At 38.0% G+C, this 20,555-nt stretch overlaps 1 protein-coding gene across 2 annotated transcripts in view; it reads right to left on the bottom strand.

Moving 5' to 3' along the window:
- The window catches only part of AMMECR1 (Alport syndrome, mental retardation, midface hypoplasia and elliptocytosis chromosomal region gene 1), a 71,190-nt gene that overhangs the window by 18,895 nt on the left and 31,740 nt on the right, over positions 1-20,555 (bottom strand). For both annotated transcript variants that reach the window (XM_027687111.1, XM_027687112.1), the window contains exon 2: positions 20,016-20,126. In XM_027687111.1, coding sequence (XP_027542912.1) covers positions 20,016-20,126 — 111 coding nt within the window. The remainder of the gene's footprint in view (positions 1-20,015; positions 20,127-20,555) is intronic.

The following is a 20,555-nucleotide window of genomic DNA, read 5'->3' as shown; positions in this document are numbered from 1 at the left end:
TTCAAGTTGTGCAGAAACAAACCTCATCCCATGCTCGTGTAACCCATATCTCAGGCAGTCCACTCAAATCCTGAGCTAATAATCTGAAACAAGATTAGAGAAATGATGGCAAATTTAAATATTAATAAAAAGCTGAGATATGAAACCTTCACCTGAACACAGTGGGAACAGAAAGGCACACAGAGGCATAAAAGCCTCAGGCACATACAGCAAACCAAGTGGTTCAGTTGTGGTGGAAGCAGCACCATGCAGTGAACATTGCACACTTATCAGCAAGCTCAGCTGGCCTGTTCCATTCTTCAGTAACATGACAACTGGCACAAATACCTTGTTTTCACATAACCACCTTGGGACAACTAAAATATTGTTTATCAAATGATAGAGCCATTTCAACTATACCTAGTTCCTGCTGAACTGCCAGGTGCTATTTTATCTGTACAGCTTGCTGGAAAATTCCTCCTTGACATCTCCGTGACTACAGACACCCCTGCACAGACCCTGATCCTGTCTCAGCTGCTGAAGGTAAGTGAGATATCTGGCAGAACAAGACCAGAGATTTGAGTAACAGCCTCTGACACCACTGTGACTGCTCTATACAGAATATTGCTGCTATTCTATTCCTCCTTTCCCCGTCTCCACACCCCATATTACAATTTCTGCCCTTTTTGTTGTTTAAAACCAAGATCTACCTGGAGAAATCTGCGTTGACAAATAATTAGAATTTGGAACTAAACATACTGAAGGGAAATGCCAAGAGGAAAGCATTTATTTGTACCAGCTAGCTACACACGAAATACTGTCTGCCAACAAAATTTATCACACTAAAATTATATCAGATGCCAGCTTTAGAAGAACTACATTAAAACTTAATAGCCCTTCCCTAATGAGTTTGGGCGTCACTTTAAAAGCTGAGAACTGTTTAAGTGCTCTGTATGACAGTTAGAGTATCAGTCATCTCAGTCATTCTTTTCTTACTACCATGGTTGAAACTCCGAAGCAAGTTCCAGATACCTTTTGCAAACCTAAGAGCAGACCAGCTTTGTATCATCTCTTTGCAGATTAACTGCTTTCATTATTGCCTTTTTTCAATGCTTGGTTAGCAGGAGACATATGGCATTAGAGATGCTTCCCTTCAGAATTCAGCCATTGTCCTTGAGCTTAAACTTCATCTCTGTGGGCAGCAAATCAATCACCATCTATGACTGTTCTGATGGTGCCAATGGAACAAGTGGATGGTGCCCAGTACAGTTCCTCAGGGGCAGCTGTCCATGCTGTACAAACCTAAGCCCTCAACGCTTCACAGAGTGGCATCACTCTCAGAAATGTCAGCAGATCTCAACACTTACTTATCAAGGATAAAAATCTTTGTATGAGCTTTTACTTTTGCAGTTCCGGGAAGAAAGAATAACAGTGTGTAGAGGCAGCAGTTTGGCAGGTACCACACACCTCATATACTCTACAGACCTTTACGGATGTAAATTTAGACTCAGGCCTCCCTTGGCATGTTCCTGTGCCTCTGGGTGACCAACACTCAGCAAGCAGAAAACAAGGCAAGGTAACATACACTTGCTTTCCTCAAAAGCTTGTTACTGGTCTGAGCTCAGAATGAAAAGTCACTGTATACCCGTGTGTCAGCAATCTCAATTAGCACAGGAGACTTAGTTCTGTACTTTTGTAGCATTAAAATGTGATTTTGCAGTCTTATTCAATGCTGTGTTTTTCTGTCAATTCTTCTGTTAGGAAAAGGACTGAAAGCTGGCATATTAGATACCAAGTTTAAAAAATATGAACTCCACAATTTTTATGTTAAATTTAGAATTAAGAAAGCGTAAATGCAAATAATTAGCAAAAGAAGTTGGAAAAAATCAAGCAGAGTTCAAAACTACTTCTAAAGAAAAACCCCCAATTTTAAAAGCATTTTCTAAGCCATCTGTTCTTTATTCCTTCATGCCCTGAACTAATTTACATATATTACTGCTGACTAAATGAAAGTACATGGTAGTGACGAGTTGAAAAAGGGCAGTGCCAAGCAAGGGGAATTCTAGCCAGCCAATAACAGGGCATCAGTTTTTCCACATGGAGTTCTGCTCCATGTTAAAAGTGAAGCAGGCGAAGTCAGAATTGAATCCTGTTCAAACAAACCTATTTTTAGACACAAAACGCATGCACACACACGCATGGCCTTTCTAGTTAAATATTTATGCAGTCTTGGGTGTCCTACTAAAATCAAGTAATTGCCAGTTAAGAAAAAACCCAAAACAAAGTGTTACTCAACTATCGGTTTTCCTTCAGCTGAGCTGTACTTCACAAATCTCAGCTTTTCTTCAAATGAAGTTTATTTGGCCATAGGAAATGTTTTTCAATAATTTCATTTTCCATGCACCATTCCCCCTGTATTTGGGATATAGAAAAGCTTGCAAACATTTTAAAGAAATTGAATATTTAAAGAAAAGGAAATTGTTTAAGTATTTTGAGTTACTGTGACAAACAGCATGTTTAGCAAAAAAAAAGAAAATTATATTCCTTATATATTTATGTTCCTTAAGACTACATTTTGTTTTTTATAAAATACCACCAGAGAAGCTCTTGGAATAACCTGAAATAATAGTATGAGCAGGTGAATCAAAATGCAATACAACATTGTATTATCCATCTCTAATTTCTGTAGGCTATAAAATTGCTTTTTTAAAAAAGCCAGCTTCAGTCTTTAAGAACCTATGGCTCTTAAATGTGATGTGGCAGATGGGTAACAAACAGTAGGACACAAATGGGGAAAATAAGAAATAGCAATAGAGTTACATAACTCTGTTTAGAAGTGCCTCAAAATCTTTGTGACTGAATTTAAAAGATCCTTCGAAAAGGTTTGATAGCATATAAGCATCAAAATAGTAAAGGAGGATTTCAGTGTAAATGAATGAAGGCATTAGATAAATTGAATTCCTAGTATTTTGCTGATTTTCATTTAATGACAAATATTAACCATGAAATCAATCACTAAAGCTCTTTTCTGGGGACAGTCACATCTACAGACCGACATTGGACAGAGAGTTTAGGCAAAATCTGATGCAGTTTTGTACATTGCTGGAAATTACTTCGGAGGCTTAAACATGACACGGGAGAAGGAGATGCAAAGGAAGCTGTCAAACACTGGCCATGATATAAGGAATACTCACTTTTATAGGAAGTGTGAATGAGGGAGAGACATTAAGTGACTCACACAATTTTAGAGGCTTACACAGTGAGTCAGTGACAGAATCGAGAATAGAATCCAAGAGCCCCGACTCCTAAAAATCTCTCTGTGACAGCCTCTTTCACAATCTGCTCAGCCTACCATGTAGAAACGTAGCTCCCACGAGATTAATCAAAATAGAACCGATAAATTTAATCCAATTTAAAAAAATTACTTTTCCAGTATTTTTTCAGTCACTCTACTACAGTCAATTTTCTCTTAAACAGTTTCCGATACTAAACACAGCTAAACCAAACCATAACTGTTTGGCATCCAAACAATTCCTCAAACAACATCAGTACAGTTATGAAAAATAAGCTAAAGATCTTATTTTACAAACTATTACCTTCTTCTAATAAACAGTACACTGGCACTACTTTCAGATGGTAGGAAAAAGACTTAAATTCTACCTGCTCTTCATTTAGCTCAATAAGTATAACCCTGAGATTCTGGATTCTTTCACTGAGTGAGCTGTGCTTAGTAGAATTACCTTTGAAGATGTATTTAACAAAGAACTGGCCCTTTGTCAATGAACTGAGCCCAAAGGGCCCAGATATTGTTCTTCAATTAATTCAAAACATCCTGAAATTAATGAGTGGCAAACTCACTGGATTTTAGGGAACAGTGAAGAAATTACAGCAACCAGAGGTACTGGGTGCCAGGGTATCAGAGAGAAAAAAACACCAACCATTTATTGTTTCTTCCACTGCTGGTTTACTGAGCAATGAAGTTAGTTCAGATTTTTACTTTTTCATTCAGTAACTTCAACAGGAAGAAATTAAGGAATGCTTAAACAGACCACCAGTATTTTCCTAATGAAAATCAGCTCTCATAGCTCAGTTTGGCAGAGACCAGAGAAAACGAACAGCTTCCAAGTCACGACATGCAATTAATTTTTAAGCCAGAAAAACAGGGCAGTGTGTGCTCTACTTCAGAAAGTGAAATTACTATGAATAAAATTCTCCTAGCTGTCAGCATAAGAGATCAGACAGCCCAACACAACCCACAGGTCAGCCTTCTCCCAATTTTATTTATGACCAGCAGAGTTGTGCCAACTTAAACGGAGATTTCAAGCAGTGATTTATATGCAACATCAAATCGGTTGAATGCAAGGAAGAAGAATTTATTTATATTGTCGTCTTTTTTTGGGGTCAGACTGGAAAAATTTCCAGGAAACAAAACAACTGTGAATGACGTGCTCTTCCTGAACCCTCCCTTACATTTGGGAGACAGAAAGGGAAAGAACAACATTTATACTTCCTGCACATTACGTTACTAAGTGGCAGTCACAGGGTAAAAAAAGAAATACACACTTGTTGTGTGGCACAGAAATACATCTCTGAAGTTCTCAGCTGATTTTACAAGCACAGTGCAGGTAATGGCAACAGTATTCCAGGTGGGAAAATAAAATATTGGTCTGGCATTTGGGCTCTTGGATAACTTTTTTTTTACTCCACAAGAGTGAAGTATGCCAGAAAGTCTCTCTTCTCCTAATCTGTCTGAATTCAGACATGTAATTAATTTAACAGGAAGATGTAGTAACCTGCTACTCTCTTTCAGATAGTTATTTTAGCCTGGAAAAGGATATCATCCTCTAAAAAACAAATCAGAGCATGTACATAAATTAAGTGCAAAGAAAAGATTATCAGAAAAGGCAACCTCCATTCCTTCACTACATAAGACAATTAAGTCTCTATTTTAGGTATCCAGAGGTTCCTAAAATAAACTCTCTATGTCCTCCTTATTTAATGGCTTCGATCATATTCTTAAGAGTATTTTGGTGTGTACACACGTGTATTGTGCAATCCACATCCACAATTAAAAATCAAACCACACTGGTATTGCTGATAAGATTCTGGGACCTTGTTTTTCCACAAACAAGTTCACCAGTTGTTTAAATCAACAAAAGAGGTCCTTCCAGAATATTTCCAGGGGTACTGAATATTTCCAGACAAATGCTTATTTCACCCTCGATTTCTTCCCCTGGCTCAGATCGAGTCCACAGCACACGCAGAAGGACCAACACGGTCTGAGAAGCTGCCCAGGGACTCTGCAGTCACTGTGAGCACTTGTTAAGACACAGACCCAACATGCACCTGCCCAGTGACCACTGGTTGAAAACTCCTGGAGGTTTAACTGGTTTTTCAGCTGGGTCTGTCAGCCTTATGTACTAGGTGAAAACCATCAAACTCCTCTCTGACTCACCATTACAAAATTTCTTTTAAGAAAAGAAAGCTCATATACACGAAGCTGTAAAAGCTAAAATTCAGAACTTTTTAGCATAAAGAGAAACAAAGATTATTTTTTCTACTGCTCTGACAATTATCCAGAGAACTATTCCATGACACTTTGGATTCTTCCAAATAAACCCAGTCCATCATTCTGCCAAAATGATGTTATGTGTGGACACAATGCCTGAAACTAATTTATTTTTCTTACTGCCAGAACATATGAAGAAAACAACAAAGGCTTCTATGGAGAGGTCCTTAAAGTTGAAGAGGATTCTGTGTATGTGCTGTTATGGACTTTAAGTGGAAAAGTATGATCATAAAACTCATAGCTCCTGTAACCTGCTCCCATCAAAAAGTTCAGTTAGAACTAAAAAGATTCACAGAGTAATACTGTAGGTTCCTAATTACATTAAGAGTCAAGTTGGTATGGCTTTAACTTCCTTACTGTTTCTTGAAAGCAGAAATTTTACACTACATTGCTTTTGTGGTTCTAAAGGACTTACTTTTCTCCTTAAATGTGAAGAAAGCCCAAATAAGGTAAGGACTCTGCATTTTTCTCATAGTTTTCGCCCAGCAGGGTGTGGGGGAATCATTCTGCATTACTATACAATATGCCCTATTACACTGGAAAAAAAATCCTAAATTAACTTCAGTAACAGTTCAGAGGTACACCGGGGTGCACGTGGGCTAAACCCAGTCTTCCCATCACACAGGGGAGTCAGTGACAGGAGAGCTCAGAGCAAATCATGGCCCAAAGTGTGCAATTACTGTGCATTTGCCTGGGTGTAGGAAGAGAACTGTAACTGCTTGTTCCATGCACTCCATACTGCCAGAACTGAACCAAGGCAGTCAGGAATATCCAAGCACCACGGCTGTCTGCACTGGGAATTGCTCAGCATGGTCCTTGAAGAGTATTTTCTGACTACAGGGGAACATCAGGTCAGCAGCTGTACGCAGGAGTTTCTTTGTAGGTGGCAGCTTCTTTTCTGTATTGTCCCTCACCTCACCCTGCATCTGTCATCATGCCGAGATAAATGAGGACAATGGAATTCAAAAAGGCGTGAAAATTTGTGTCATAAACATTTAGGAAGCTGAAAGGTGTCAATTGCCATGGAAATGTCCTGGTTTGCTACACAAAAAACCCAAATCCACAGCACCTAAAACAATCTCCCAACATAATGCAGTAAACTTGTCACAGTGATTCCAGAGCTTATTTAAAAACTGAGTAACAGAACTGACCAGGGTTCAGCGTGTAGGTTTTTGTTTGGCGAACACATGATAACAGACTAGTCAGAAAACTCTAATTGAGCTCCAACTGGACTAAATTATAATGTCACTAAAAGGCTCTCCAGCAGATGGCAAAGTTTAGATAATTAAAAAAAATGAACTGCTCAATTACACTTAGAACTATACAGCTTGAGAGACATTAATCACCCAAATCCCCAGAAGCATAAAAAGAGTCTCTAGAATTCTTTACATCTCCAGGATGTCTCTCAATATTGATCTAAGATCACCATTTTACTTCAAAATAGATACTGAAGTCAAAACAAAAATCTTTAAGACCACATTATTGCTGAATTCAACTCTCATTCAAGCAATTCACAAAATATTGCTACCCCTCTAAAGTGGTATTCAAGTCATAACTTTAAAAAAGAGCAAATTAACATGAAGTATTTTTAATTTATTATGAACTTTAAAAAGCCTCATCTTAAGCACATATGGAAAAATATGTTTCTAAACATCTCAGCAATACAATTATACATAAATACATGAAGATAATTCAAACATTTACATCTTCCATTTCCTGCAGCCTGTAAAAAGTTTATTATGCTGTTGAAATTCTAGAACAGAAGAGTACTTCATTTTCTCAGCATTTTTTTGTCACCAGAAATACTATAAACTCTATTTTTACATAAAAGTATGATGCAGTTGAAATTTTATTAGTTGTCAAAGATTCACTTTAAAAACAATTCAGTAAGTTGCTGGGGATGGAGTGTTACTATTAAGCTCAGTTTTGGTGCTGTCTGCCACAAACACAGAAACTGTGGTTTTTGATCAGGACTTTGAAACCACAGTGATGGACAAATTAAATATATATAATCAGGTTAAGCATGAGGTAAGTGAAAGACATGGTAGATTATGCAGTAACTCAATTGAGAAGGAAAAAAAAAAGTCACAGAATCATAGCATGGTTTTAGTTGGAGGGGACCCTAAAGATCATCGAGTTCCAACCACCTGCTATGGGCAGGGACACCTTCCACCAGACCAGGTTGCTCAATTGTATTCACTTACTTGACGTGCTGCATGAAAAAAAGGTTAAGACAAGAAAACATGTTGAAGTATAAAGGTACTGGTCTGAGAAATTAAATGAGAGGCGACAGAATCCAGTCTTGAAAAGTACATAAACTGAGAACAGCCCAAGGTCCACACTGCCTTACCAACTGGAATATGACCACTCAAAATACAGGACACAGAATAATATCCTGGCTTGTTACCAAGATACGTGTTTTATCAATATCACAACTCAGCTTGGATTATGTTTAAACCAACTGGTTTTTAGCTAAGTGCAATCTCTCACACATCCTGTGAGTACACCTGCAGAGATGCAGATCCGAGTGCTGCCAGCGTAAAGGTTGGTATATGAGCTCATGGTATCTTACTAATTCTCAGTGTTTTTATAAATATAGTAAAAAAGACAGGCACAAGATGAATCCCTTGTGGCACATCACATGTAACAAGACCTCAGGGAAAGAAATGGTCCCTCCTTATTTCATGAGAATTTTGGTTTCTAGGCACTTGGTCCCACTACCATGAAACCATTCTAGAATGCAGCTATCAGAACTGCTGCATGAACAAAATGTAATCCTTATTTAAGGGAACAAACAAGACTTTTCAACATTTCGTTCTGTTCATTTTGTTTCTGTGCAGGTTTTTACTTCATACATGAATATCATTAACAGATTAAGCTATGATTGTTCATTACCTCTACAAATACCCAATTAAAAAACACAGTATGTTTTAGATGCATAAACACATTCTATTCAGCTGGAAGCTTTGCTTCCTGCATTTCCTTCCTTTTATCCTCCACACACAAAGAAGTTGTCTGAAAGCCACCTTCTTGTTCTCCTGTTAGCAACTCTGCCACTTCTCTCTCATGAGAGCAGGTCACCATTTCATCCCTTTATTCCTTCCCGTTTTCTGTCACAATTCTGTCTACTTGGGGTGGCACATTTAGTGCCACCTGCAACCTACTCAGCTTACAGAAGTGCCTGGATGGGGCATTCACAACTCACTCTAAGGTCAAGATGCCCAAGCAACAGAACCTTTGCAAGCTCAGCTTAACAGTACATTCAGTTCCAAGTCTGCCAGCTGTCACTCTGTATATGTTTTCCCCTCTAAACCAGGTTTTGAGTAGCAAATGAAAAGAGCTCAAGTGGAATGAAAAGGAAGTTCTGAAATGAAGAAAAGGCAAAAGGTCCACGTTAGGCTACATCTGTCTATAGCCTCAAAACCCATAACTTAAGTATTCAAGGAATGCATTTAACTCAACGGCACTGCATACATTCGAAAAATGTGCTTACTAAATAAATATTTTACATCATATCTTCTTAGAGAAACTACAGGCCAAATTCTTCTGCCTTTGAAGATAGCAGGAGTTTTGCCATTCACTGCAGTAAAGCCTAAACCAGGAAAAGACTGTTCTCTGCTTGTGTCAACTCAGCTTTTAACCACCACGACCATCTTGCATTGCTACATATGTTTAACCAAGAGAATTACATCAAGAGCAACTGAAGACCGATTATTCAGTGTTAAATGAGGATACAATGTGGACACACACACAAAATTGGTTTATTCGTAATCATACCCACTAGAGGCATTCAGCACATCTATCTGGAGTGGTTAATATTTAAATGGAAATAGATTTCATCATCTTTTCTAAAAAGCAGCTCAGAAGTGTTTCACCTCCTGAATGTCAGGAACGGTTTAGTCAAACACAGTTTTGTGAAATCATATGTAACAGCTCTTGAAAATCTACATGTTTGAAAAAAAAAAAAAAATCATGCATTGTAGACTTCCCCAAACCTGAAGAGGGTTTTCTGAGCAGCAAACCAGAAAGTCACCCTTTCAGTAATTGAAAAAGCAGAGCACACAAAGAGGGGTGGCTCTGGCGAATGAGGCTGCATGTGGTGCAGAGACCTCCACAGACAAAGCACAGCTGCTGCTCTTTGCAATGAGGGATTAGCAGTCTAGGTCAAAGGAAAAAAGCCTCTCTGTAGCTAAGTGAGCAAACTGCAGAATGCATCCTCAGCACAGATGAGAAAGGGCCAGCTAACCAGCTTGCAAATTGTGTAGAAGCTTCTGGGAACAGCAACAAAACCAGAAACAATTTCTTGACAGAGCACGTAAAATATTTGTGGTGAAAAGCAGTGATGCCCTGCTGGAGAAATGAGGTTGCAATGACCTCTCAGTTCCTTTAAAATTACATTTCCCCTTTCCCTTCTTTGTGTACCTGTGTATAACAAGCACTTCTACTTCATGGCAAAACCAATGCTACCTGTGGGGCTTTAACAACTGCCTGGAAGTAACTGGCCCGGAGACAACAGAAAAAGCTCTTTTAACTCTAATTCCATAAGAATTGAAGCTGTTAAATGCATACATATGCACACAGAACTTCTTTTTTCTTACACACAGACACTCATATCTCTTTCAGCTTTCACACAACTGAGTCACATTATATTTTGGCTTTACACTGACACTTCTGTTAAATTGGATATAAGCCAATAGTTGAAGAAAAATAATTACTTAACCTTTTTATTAGATACTAAATATATTTTTATTCTAAACCATTCACTTTAGCAACACCAAATGAAAAAATGAACAGTCTTCTAAACTAAGAAATAGTGTTTGAATGTACCAGTGTGAATGTATTTCTAACCTGGCTTTTATTTCTCAATAAGCACTGAAAACATTAGATACCAGCCTAATTGCGAGTAAAGTGGTGAATTAATTGCATGTTACAGGAAGCTTGGGACCTATTTCAGTTTGTGGTAATCTAAAAGTAGAAGTCATCAAAATTACTTGAAGTATGAGAAAGTTGTGCTGTTCAAAAAACTAAGAGCTTTTCTGCTTTTCCCTTGTCAAATCAAAACAAATTAAAGCTAAGGAAATTTTAATCAACTGAAAAATTCACTGAAAACAAAAAAATCCCATTTCCTTGCTGATAAAAGTTTGCTATACCTGATCTCATATTCTGACTTACACAACTGTTAGCAAATGCCATTATCACAAAGGCCCTTTTCAATGAAGGGTTGCAGCTTCTGACAGATGGGAAGTTCCCAGGAGCTGTGCCCAGGCTCAGCTGAGCACTCCTTAACATCTGGACCAGTTCCCCAAGTTCTTGTGGGAGTTATTTATACCCTGTACTTCTCCAACCTGAGAGACTGCTTGCCTGACAATTGACCCTTTAATTCAAGTAATCTGCACTAAGAAATAAAGATTATACCATTGCATCTGAACAGTGAATCTAAATTTAAGCATGTGAGCTGACACTTTGTAGCCTGTGTATTATTTTTAAGACACAGGCACATGTCACCACTCCCCCACAGTGAATATCCCTGCTTGAGGAACTGAGTGTTTTCAGTCCTACTGAAATTGGTATTGATGGCCAAAAAAAGCTCTTCTCCACCATGGTCAAAAGCTATTCTTTGTGTGTAAGTTACAACTATATTTAGAAAAGCTTAATTAAAAATTTGAAAAGTCACATAAAAGTAGGAATCTCTAAGGTTAGAAATATTTTTTGGTTCTAAACAATTATTACTAAGCAACTGTTTATTTACATACTTTCACAGCAGTAGATGCTTTGTAAACTGCATCAATACACCGTTATTTACATAGCCAAAAAAAAAAAATCAAAGTACATTCAATTTCTGTTTCTAAAATAAAGGCTATCACCAATATACACCTTTGGAGTGTACATAGCACTGCATACATTTTTATAAGCAGCGCAGCTGAAAATGCCAGAATCCGAAAAGAGCATCAGCAACTCAAAGGGAAGAGAGAAAATTGAACTGCTTCTGTACCTAATATTATATTTTAAAATAATGCTAGAAACCAAAAACCCTGTTATTTTCAAGTAAATATATCTTATCCCTTACAATGCAGCAGATGAACAGTAAAATTTCAGTCATTTGTAAGTGATGAAGTTCAAGACAGTCAACTTTCCTCCCTGTCATCTCTCTCTCCCAGCTGCAAGATCACTTGCTTACCAATACACACACGATACAAGATGAAACAGTGCAGTGATTGGGCCTGTAAGACCTTAGGACTACTTCAGAAGTATGTCTAAGTTTAGATGCCTTCAGACATTCTTCAGGGTTTTATATGGCTGCTTGTGTCCCAGCAATGGATTTGCTATTTCTTCTTCTAAGAGCTTTTCTACCATCTCGACTGCACAGCTGTGTAAAGGACACAATTCTCTCTTTCTGGAGTCAACAAGAATGATTTTTAGAAATAGGTATCTGTTGGTACTATTTAAAAATACCAGAAAACTCTGCTAGAGTTTACAAGAGCATTTTAATTCTCATTACTCTGGTCTTTGGAAAGGGGTAAAATATGATTTCAAAAGCTTCAAACTTTTGTGTCAAAGTGAAGAGGGATAAGAAGGGCTTTTGGAGCCCAGTTTACCACACCCGGTTCATGCTATTTCTTCTTTATACAGTCTTAAAAGGAAGCATCAGAAAACACCTAAATGGAGGAGGTGCTGACAGACTCAAAACTTTAATTGAGACTCCTTTCCCACAGTGCCTCCCACACAAAGCTGCAGAGTTTAAAGATTTTAACAGCTTAAAAGCATGAGACAATTCTTCTTCCTGTGACCTTGCTTAATCTCTGCTAACTGGTATTAAAACATCAGATTTCAGCAAAAATGAGTTCCTTGAGCCAAAACTTACTTCTAATGGGTAAGGTATCTAACATATATCTAAAATACCACAGCTGCACCTCAATTTCCAGAGTCTCAGGACGACTCACATTTAGTACTTGTAAGCACTGGCCAGTCTGTGCAGTGTTTTACTGCCTTCACAATAAAGTTGTGGAAAACGTCCCTTACTCTGTATTTAAAATTAACACCTACTGCTGAGAAGAGCCAGAGAGAAAAACTTGACCAGAAGCAGGTAAGTTCTACGCTGACTTCTTGAATTCTGTCCTGTTTCCAAATGCACAAATCCTACCCTTACAATTCAAGTGCTCTGAGAAACACTTCACCTGTGCCTCTGTCTGCTGGGAGCACACAGGCCTGTCCTGTATTCTTCAGCTCTGGGCCATAACTCAGCATGTCTTTGTAGTGCTTAACAAATCAGTAAGCCATTGAAAGTCTCAAAAGCAAAATCCAGTCTAAAAGATTTTCAGGCAATGTTTTGAAGAAGTTCCCATTAAGAGTCTCATACAAAAAGATGAAAAAGTTGACCAAAACCCATGGAAGTACCAACAACTATCCGTGCTAGTAATGGAAAAGTAAGTTATGGTAACACAGAGCTTTGCTAGGAAAGCCAGGCTGGCCAGTTCATCTCCTCCACCCTCCCTCCCAAACACTTCTGTCAACTAATATTCAAAGACAAATACAAATCTGACTTAGAACCAAACCAGTGTTTCAACTCAACTAGAACTCTGACTTTGAACTTACAGGGTGTGCATCATTTTCTTCACATAATAGGAGACTGTGTGGGAAGAACACGAAATGCAAGATCATCGTGGGAAAGACGGGAGTCACAAATGACATTAATTGCTCCTCCCTGAAACCCATCTGGAAAGTCTGAGTAACTGCTGGATATCCCCAGTTACTCACTCACATTCAATCAAATTTCAGGTACATCTAATTTATTCAAAATACCACAAGTTACATCAACTGATGCAAGTTATCCTGCTTGAGCATGTCTTTTTCTAAGCATGCACTTCATAAGAAGCACATTTTTGAAAAATCACAATTTTTAATGCATGTGTTTTAAAATAAGATGATCAAAGAAGTATTTCAAATCTTGATAGTTTCCTTAGTTACACCAAATTCTATTGCTGAGACTTTAAACTTATAACAGTCTCAATAAAATCCCCTGTAAACTTCATGGAGCCACTTTATACAGATAGAGCAACTTTGTAATACTTTTTAATTATAAAATTTCATTTTTCCTTGATTTCCAGCTACCTTTCGTAAAAAGTCAACTCACAGAGTAGGTTTACTTCACAAGACGCAGTAATGCATTCCCCTGTGCCAAAGAATTCATATTCTATAATTCAGTTTCCCCAGTGAAACAGTAGTTATCAATATTTGATAAGCCTGGATCTATTGAAAAAGCTTTGGTAGGGCATCATTATGCTCTCCTCCTTTCATAAGGATAATAATCTAAGGACTGTCCTTCCATTTGTGGTGTTTTCTTTTGCTTTCTTTCATGAAGTGTTGCTAAGGAAACAGACTATCATCTACTATTAGGTCCAAGGGTCTAGCAAGGTTTTTCTCAGGAATAATAGACTAACAATTACAAAACCTGTATCCCTTTTGTTTAGGTTTTTTTGGTTTTGTTTTTTTTTAATAAAGAAAAAAATTAAGGCAGAATTATCACATCCCCAACACACATAATGTGCAAGAGACATATATTCCCTAAGGCATACTCTTCTCTCCTAAACAACATGATTTTCATTTCATAACTAAATAAGGAGAAACATTTAACCCACCATTAAAGAAAAAAATTTGCGTTTTTTCCCAGTTCTAGAGCCAGTATGGCATTTAAGCTTTGCCCTTTGAGAAAAGGCAGCAGACAGTTCTGTTAAGCAACAGTTCCCTTAAAAAATGACCTGGCACTGTGTGCACAAAATCATTACAGACCTATTTACTGAACTGACTCACACAGAGTAACTAAGGCTGGCTCAATAAATTCAGATTTATATACTTCATTTAGAGTTTCCAGTATTGTGAGTTTACACCACAAACCATTTTACCACTAAACATATATTCCACTGTAACAGATGTGAGGATTTACCCGAATTAAAGTGGTTGTTATTTGTAAAGTCGATGCCTACAGGCAAAGTCAAAGCAACTGGCTTCTTTTTTTTTGGCTTAGATAAAATTTAGAAATACGAACAGCTCCGAGTTTCAGTGAAGTCTCATCTGCATAAAGATGACATGGCAGGCAAAGCCATGAGTCAGTACAAAATGTCTATGTATTAAAGTCATTTTGCCTCAGTTTCATCAGAAGCCATCAGTCAGTGTTTAAAGATCAAGTGCCTTATTTTTATATTTTACCAGGAGCATTCTGGAAAACAGAAAGGGGTTCTAAGACACTATATTATTAATACCTTTGGAAGTCAACACCATGGTCAACACCATATATATCTATATATCTATATACATCTTCTAATTTGTAAAGCAAAGTTTATTGCTGAACTGTCTTAATACACTTTGGCCCAGTTCTGACTCACAATTCATATGTGCCATGTATTATATGTACCATATAGGAATATACCTGTATATAATAAACCCCTTAAGTGTTTATATATTTCCAAATCTCTTTCAAACTTGGCTTTGGCTCAGACATCTGTTTCTTTTGCTAGGGAGCCTTAGAGACTGGAAACTGCTATGAAGGAATGAGAAACAACCATTCCCTCTGCTGCTGACTGTCCTGGGAGCAGGATCTGCCTTATAATGGTCACTGGGAGATGCCCATGTCATGGCAACATTCTCAACCACCAATCTCCACAGGAATGCAGGATGCTCTGAACTCACTCCTAACTGCAAACACTAGGACAGAACCTTGTTGCCCAGTAAGGGAATATGATGGCATAAGTGAGGGTTGTTTAGTCTGGGAGTGTTCTGCCTGGAGCAAAGGAGGCTCAGGGGAGACTTTACTGCTCTCCACCTGCAAGGAGGCTGCAGCTATGTGGGGGTTGGTCTCTTAGTTTCCAACATGATAGTGTAAGCTTCACCTCACAATTATAAGGCATTTTTCACTGATGGCCACCAGACAGTGTATGAATAGAATAATTAAAAAAAAAGCCAACTTTTGGCAGTGGTTCACTATAAATCAAAGCCAAAAATAAGACAGGTTGCAAAGTATTATCAGTGGACAACAAGCAGAATATGCAATAGAAGCAACAATATGCTCTGAAATATTACGTGAAATGATACTTGCAGGAATTAATTCAACCTATGACTTCTGTGAATAGTGAAGGTCACAACAGCTTCAAAAACACATAATTCCCCCAACACCACAGTTCAAAAAATTGCAGTCAGACAGATGAGTACACTGTGCCCTGGATCAATGGCAATGACTATCTACACCCATAGCAACAGTGCCTGATGGTAAAGGCTTTGGGAAGTTAGCACTGAGCTGCAGGGGCTGGTTACAGGGTTAAACAAGTACTAACCTCAGCTAAACACAAGAGGGAAGTTGTCCTGTCTACACAAATACTTGCCTCTAGTCTTCAGCAAATAAGGCCAACGTCAATATTAATGTGATCAGTCATTAAATATTTTTCAATGTTACCCCTTAAATTAGCTTGCCATACTGTTGTCTTGCAGTTGGATGGTTAACTCTGGAATAGGAGGAAAGGGTCAGTGTTTTTCACAGAGAGGGCAGGTAACATTGCAGCAGCATGGACTGAGACTCTTGAAATTGCTGACAAAGACAGAGCAGTACTTGATGCCAGTGGTAGCCAAATCCTCATACGGAATGTACACCCCAATTCAGTTATGAGAAAGTTGGCTTGCAGGTTTCATTTCCTTCAATCTTGTGCTTCTCATCCCAAGCTTCTCTTTGTTTTCTTTTCTTGATCAACCACATCTAGGCTGAATGTCTGAGAGCAGTCATATTTCCCTCAGGTGGAGTGGTAAGTAGAACATACAACAAAAAGACTGATTACATCAGGTAGTCAGTAGAGACAGGTCTATGCTAGTTAAAGGAGAGTGGTTTATATATTATTTTAAGATTTAAATCCATTTTTCAGCCAGTAGCCTAATACACTTCTGCCTTGGACTGCTCCAATTTTTCTTCACTACTTTCGATGACAGGAGGCTCTGTTGTGTAACATCTCCCTTTATCTGCCTCTTCTCTACTATTTCCCTCCCCAAATAGATATTCTAGCCTTGACAGCATAAACCAGCACAGAGTTAAAACTTACACACCTAGACTTGTTACATCCACTAGTCATAAATTATGACTTTAAATTCCATGAAATAGGTAGAAAACCAAAACTAAAATGAGCAAATGAAAGCATTTAATTCAGTTTCTCAAATGTATGAGAGCAGGAGTTTAAAACTTCAATGCCAAAACCTAAGTCTTACTGCTGTACAGAATACATGAAAAAGTAATTTATCAACCTGTTATGAATTTCTGTGGTAACCTGCTTCCAAGTTCAGTGTATTTTCTTGAAGAAGCTGTAAAACATAAGGTATTTTCATAATCTGGTTTATTTTTAGGCATTCAGGCGGGATATTCAATTAACACAGTCTAAAAGACTATTTTGCCCATGGTAAAATTTTCTACATTCTAAAATGCAATATTCAACACTGTATAACATTTGGACATGGTTAGATTGTTACCCAACTAATCTTGTAGTAAAAGCAAATAAAAATCACTACATCAAAATCTATCTTTTCATGAAGTTCTGCAGAAGATTTTATAATACATGTCCTTTCCCCTGTGTTTCACTGACATAACTGCAGAGAAAATCAAATTCTAACATGTAGATTTTATTAGGAATACAGTATTAGCGTTTTTACTGTGGGTATTCTCATCCCTCCTCACAACTTAGGCAGATGCATCCAATTATTGATGAATCATTCCACATAAATTTCCTGTTTATAACATACTGGCAATACCACCATGACAACGTACAGAGCGTAAAATGGTTACACATCATCACTGGTTTTGTTTACAGACCCCAAAAAGTGTAGGGCAGGGGTGTCCCAAGAAAGGAATTGTTCACTTCAGATTCCTTGAGGAATTATCACTGTGCTACTTTGAAGAAACTACACTACTGTATGCAGATAGAGATGTGTATGCTACACACTGTATACAATACACAACCAGAGACCACTACTAGAAATAAAGAAAAATTCATTTATTGTGATCCTAAGGACTATGCAGCACATTTGTAATAAAATTATGTGTGAAGGAAATTGCGGATATTTTGATGGCTAAGCGTCAGGGCATTTATGAGCAGTTGTTCTTCTGTACCGTTTTACTCACTGAAAGATGGGCCACAATTCCACAGAGGTGCTGAAAAAGATAAGAATGAACTAGACAAACAACCTGGTTCTGTTTATCCACGCTGTATCTTCAAAATAACCAAAGAAAAGTGCCTCCCAGTGTCAAAGGAAAATAAAGGCAGCAGAATATCTGCCTGTATCCTCAACTGAAAATTTTGATCAAGTTCCACTTTCTGAAGTAGAAGTCCATTCTCATTCTACCTACTTGGTTGATTAATTTCTGCCTTGAAGAAGTTTTCCTCTTTCAGGAATTTTCATGTCTTCTGCAGGACCCTGTTGCCCACATTCTCCAGGATCAAGCTATAATGTCCTAGTTTCTCATCCCTCCTAAGGAGGCCTGTCAAGCTCCCAACTCTGAAAGCTCACAGACGTTCCAAAGGTGCTTCTGTTATTCCTCAAATGTTCTGTGGTTGAAACGACCACCATCAGGAAGGAAGCTGATCACAGGTAAGCCTCTCTTTCATTTTTTAAATAATGACTGATAGAAGTGACCTTTTCAATACTTACAGATATGAACTTCACATTTCAGTGGTCATATGTGAAGTTTGGTTGTTTGCTTTTGTTTCAAAAAACAACACGGAATGTTTTGGGTGCCATAAAAAGGGTTCCTCATAAAAGGTAACAAAATCCAATATGCCACAAATATGGTATTTGATTTTAAGACAACCTATGTTCTCATGAAGATTTTTTGAAAAACAGGTTGGTATATAGCTCCATTTTTTTCTCATCTTGAAAGTTACTGAACTATTTGTACTCTGAATAGCCTAGGATAAACTTCCACAGCATGTGGCCATCCTTCAAATATTGCACTGAAAATATTTCAGTTCCCTTTATTTTCTATCACTTTTCATGTATGCTGAATTCAGTTTTCAGAGTCAGAATGCAGTGACAGGAATCTTAGGAGCATTTTTAAAGGTATTTAAGAGTACAGCCCTGTCTGAATTGTGAGAATGGAAAAGTCTACGAGGAACAAAGACTATTTTTTTGGCTATCACCTTCTTCCTAGTCTTAGGGGGAAATTTCCTGTACAAGCTCATTGTTCTTGATCAGGCACTGTAAAGCATACATCTAAATGAAATGCTCTCCAGTGCAGTCTGGCTCACTAATGGTTAAGATTTTAAGACTTTTAACCCTCAGCAAAGAAATTGCTTTGAATTCTGTGAAAAGATTTTCTCATTGACCATTTTGATTGCTGAGGTTTTAAAGGACACAAGCAGGAACATTCCAGGACACATAATAAATAAACTGAACACAATAAAGGTAACTAGGTCTTTCAGAAGTCTGCAAGGACTCCAGGAGATGAGCAGTTGATTTCTTCAAGCTGAGCAGAGAAGCATGAAATGAACTTCAAGTTGCAACTAACTAAGGAGACAAGTAAGAAAGAACATGTCCCATTTTAATATTACTTCATACTAGGATTGACAAAGCATTTTAACAGCAAAGAGGAAGATCCTGCAATGGAGGAAAGCCTCAAATCTAGAGTGATCTGGAAGCACTAATTATTTTAAGTGATGACAATTTTAGAGGTCTACACATGCCAGAATGTAGCTTCTATTTTAAAGCACTATGAAGTCTATTTTAACTGAGAGGAACAAAATTCCATTGATTCTTTAGAGAATAAACTTAAGAAAACTCTTAGAAAAACACGAGTAGAAAGCTTGCTACTAGCTCTAGTGATAAACTTATTAGTTTTCACTCTATGCAAAGGAAATGGAACAATATTAAGGTGAATGAATTTAGGTGTAGATCAAAAAATGAAGGATTATGCTGCCAGGGAGTGAAGGATTATCATCACTTACCTCCCTCATCCAGAAGCTTCCCACTCAGGGGCTGGGATGTATCTGAAGAGTAACATGTAATGGAAATTTGTAGCATTAAATTAACTGCAGCTGATTGGAAGCACCTGATGGAGAAGAGGTGAGAATACCTGCTGTTTTAGAAGCGTGAATAGGATAATCCCCAAATCTGACTTTCTGGTCTTCTGCCCTGACATTAACTATTAAGGTTAAAATTTGTCTGAACACTGGAAAAAATACTATAATAGTCAGTTAAAATAAGTTACTAGAGAGTAGTTTCCAGACCAATAAAAAGAAAATAGACTCAACTTATGGTTTTTAACTGAGAGCACAGCTCATGGCACCAGTACTCCACCAACCAGGCAATACACTTAGCATCAAAAGGACACACGGGTTTTCGTTGATCAATACATGACACAGCCAAAAAACCCAAAGCACACCTATCACCTCCTCAACAGACTAGTTAAATACATAAGTCAAGGCTCCAGAAAACAAAATCTTACCTAGTAAGTGTGTACTCCCTGAGTCCTGAATGCAGGTTCATGGCGGAAAAAGTACCTATGCATCCACGCAATCGTTTATCTCGACCGATCTTCCACGTTACAAACAGTGGGCTGTGTGAGGGAGGAAAAAAGAGACATGATCACAGAAGCAATTTTGACAGTTGGTGTGAAATTTCAGCAACAGTGCCCTTCCATTTCAGGCAACGGGGGGGCCAAATCTCTAGAACAACTCTATTATATCATGTGATATAATAGAAAATAAGATTACTGGAATAGTTCACGGACAGAACGAAACCCCTTGGTAACAGATCTGATACGCTCAGTGTCCCTCATTAACCTTCTCCTGTGAATGGGAAAAGCCTTGCCTTAAGAGACCTGTACATCAGAAACCCTTTATGGAAGGGAAAAATACCCCTGTCAGACTAGCCCATCCCTCCTCCTGAACACAAATACTTTGGTCCTTAACACTGCTGGCAAGAAACAGAAATCCTTGGAAGACAACAAAACTTAGGAAGACTTTAAAGAATGGCCTGAGGAAAG

Source organism: Neopelma chrysocephalum, unplaced genomic scaffold (genome assembly GCF_003984885.1).
Source record: "Neopelma chrysocephalum unplaced genomic scaffold, ASM398488v2 Primary Assembly neopelma1_73, whole genome shotgun sequence".
NCBI lineage: Eukaryota > Metazoa > Chordata > Aves > Passeriformes > Pipridae > Neopelma > Neopelma chrysocephalum.
Note: the sequence above shows the minus strand (reverse complement) of the source record. Positions and strands in the feature narration are given on the sequence as shown.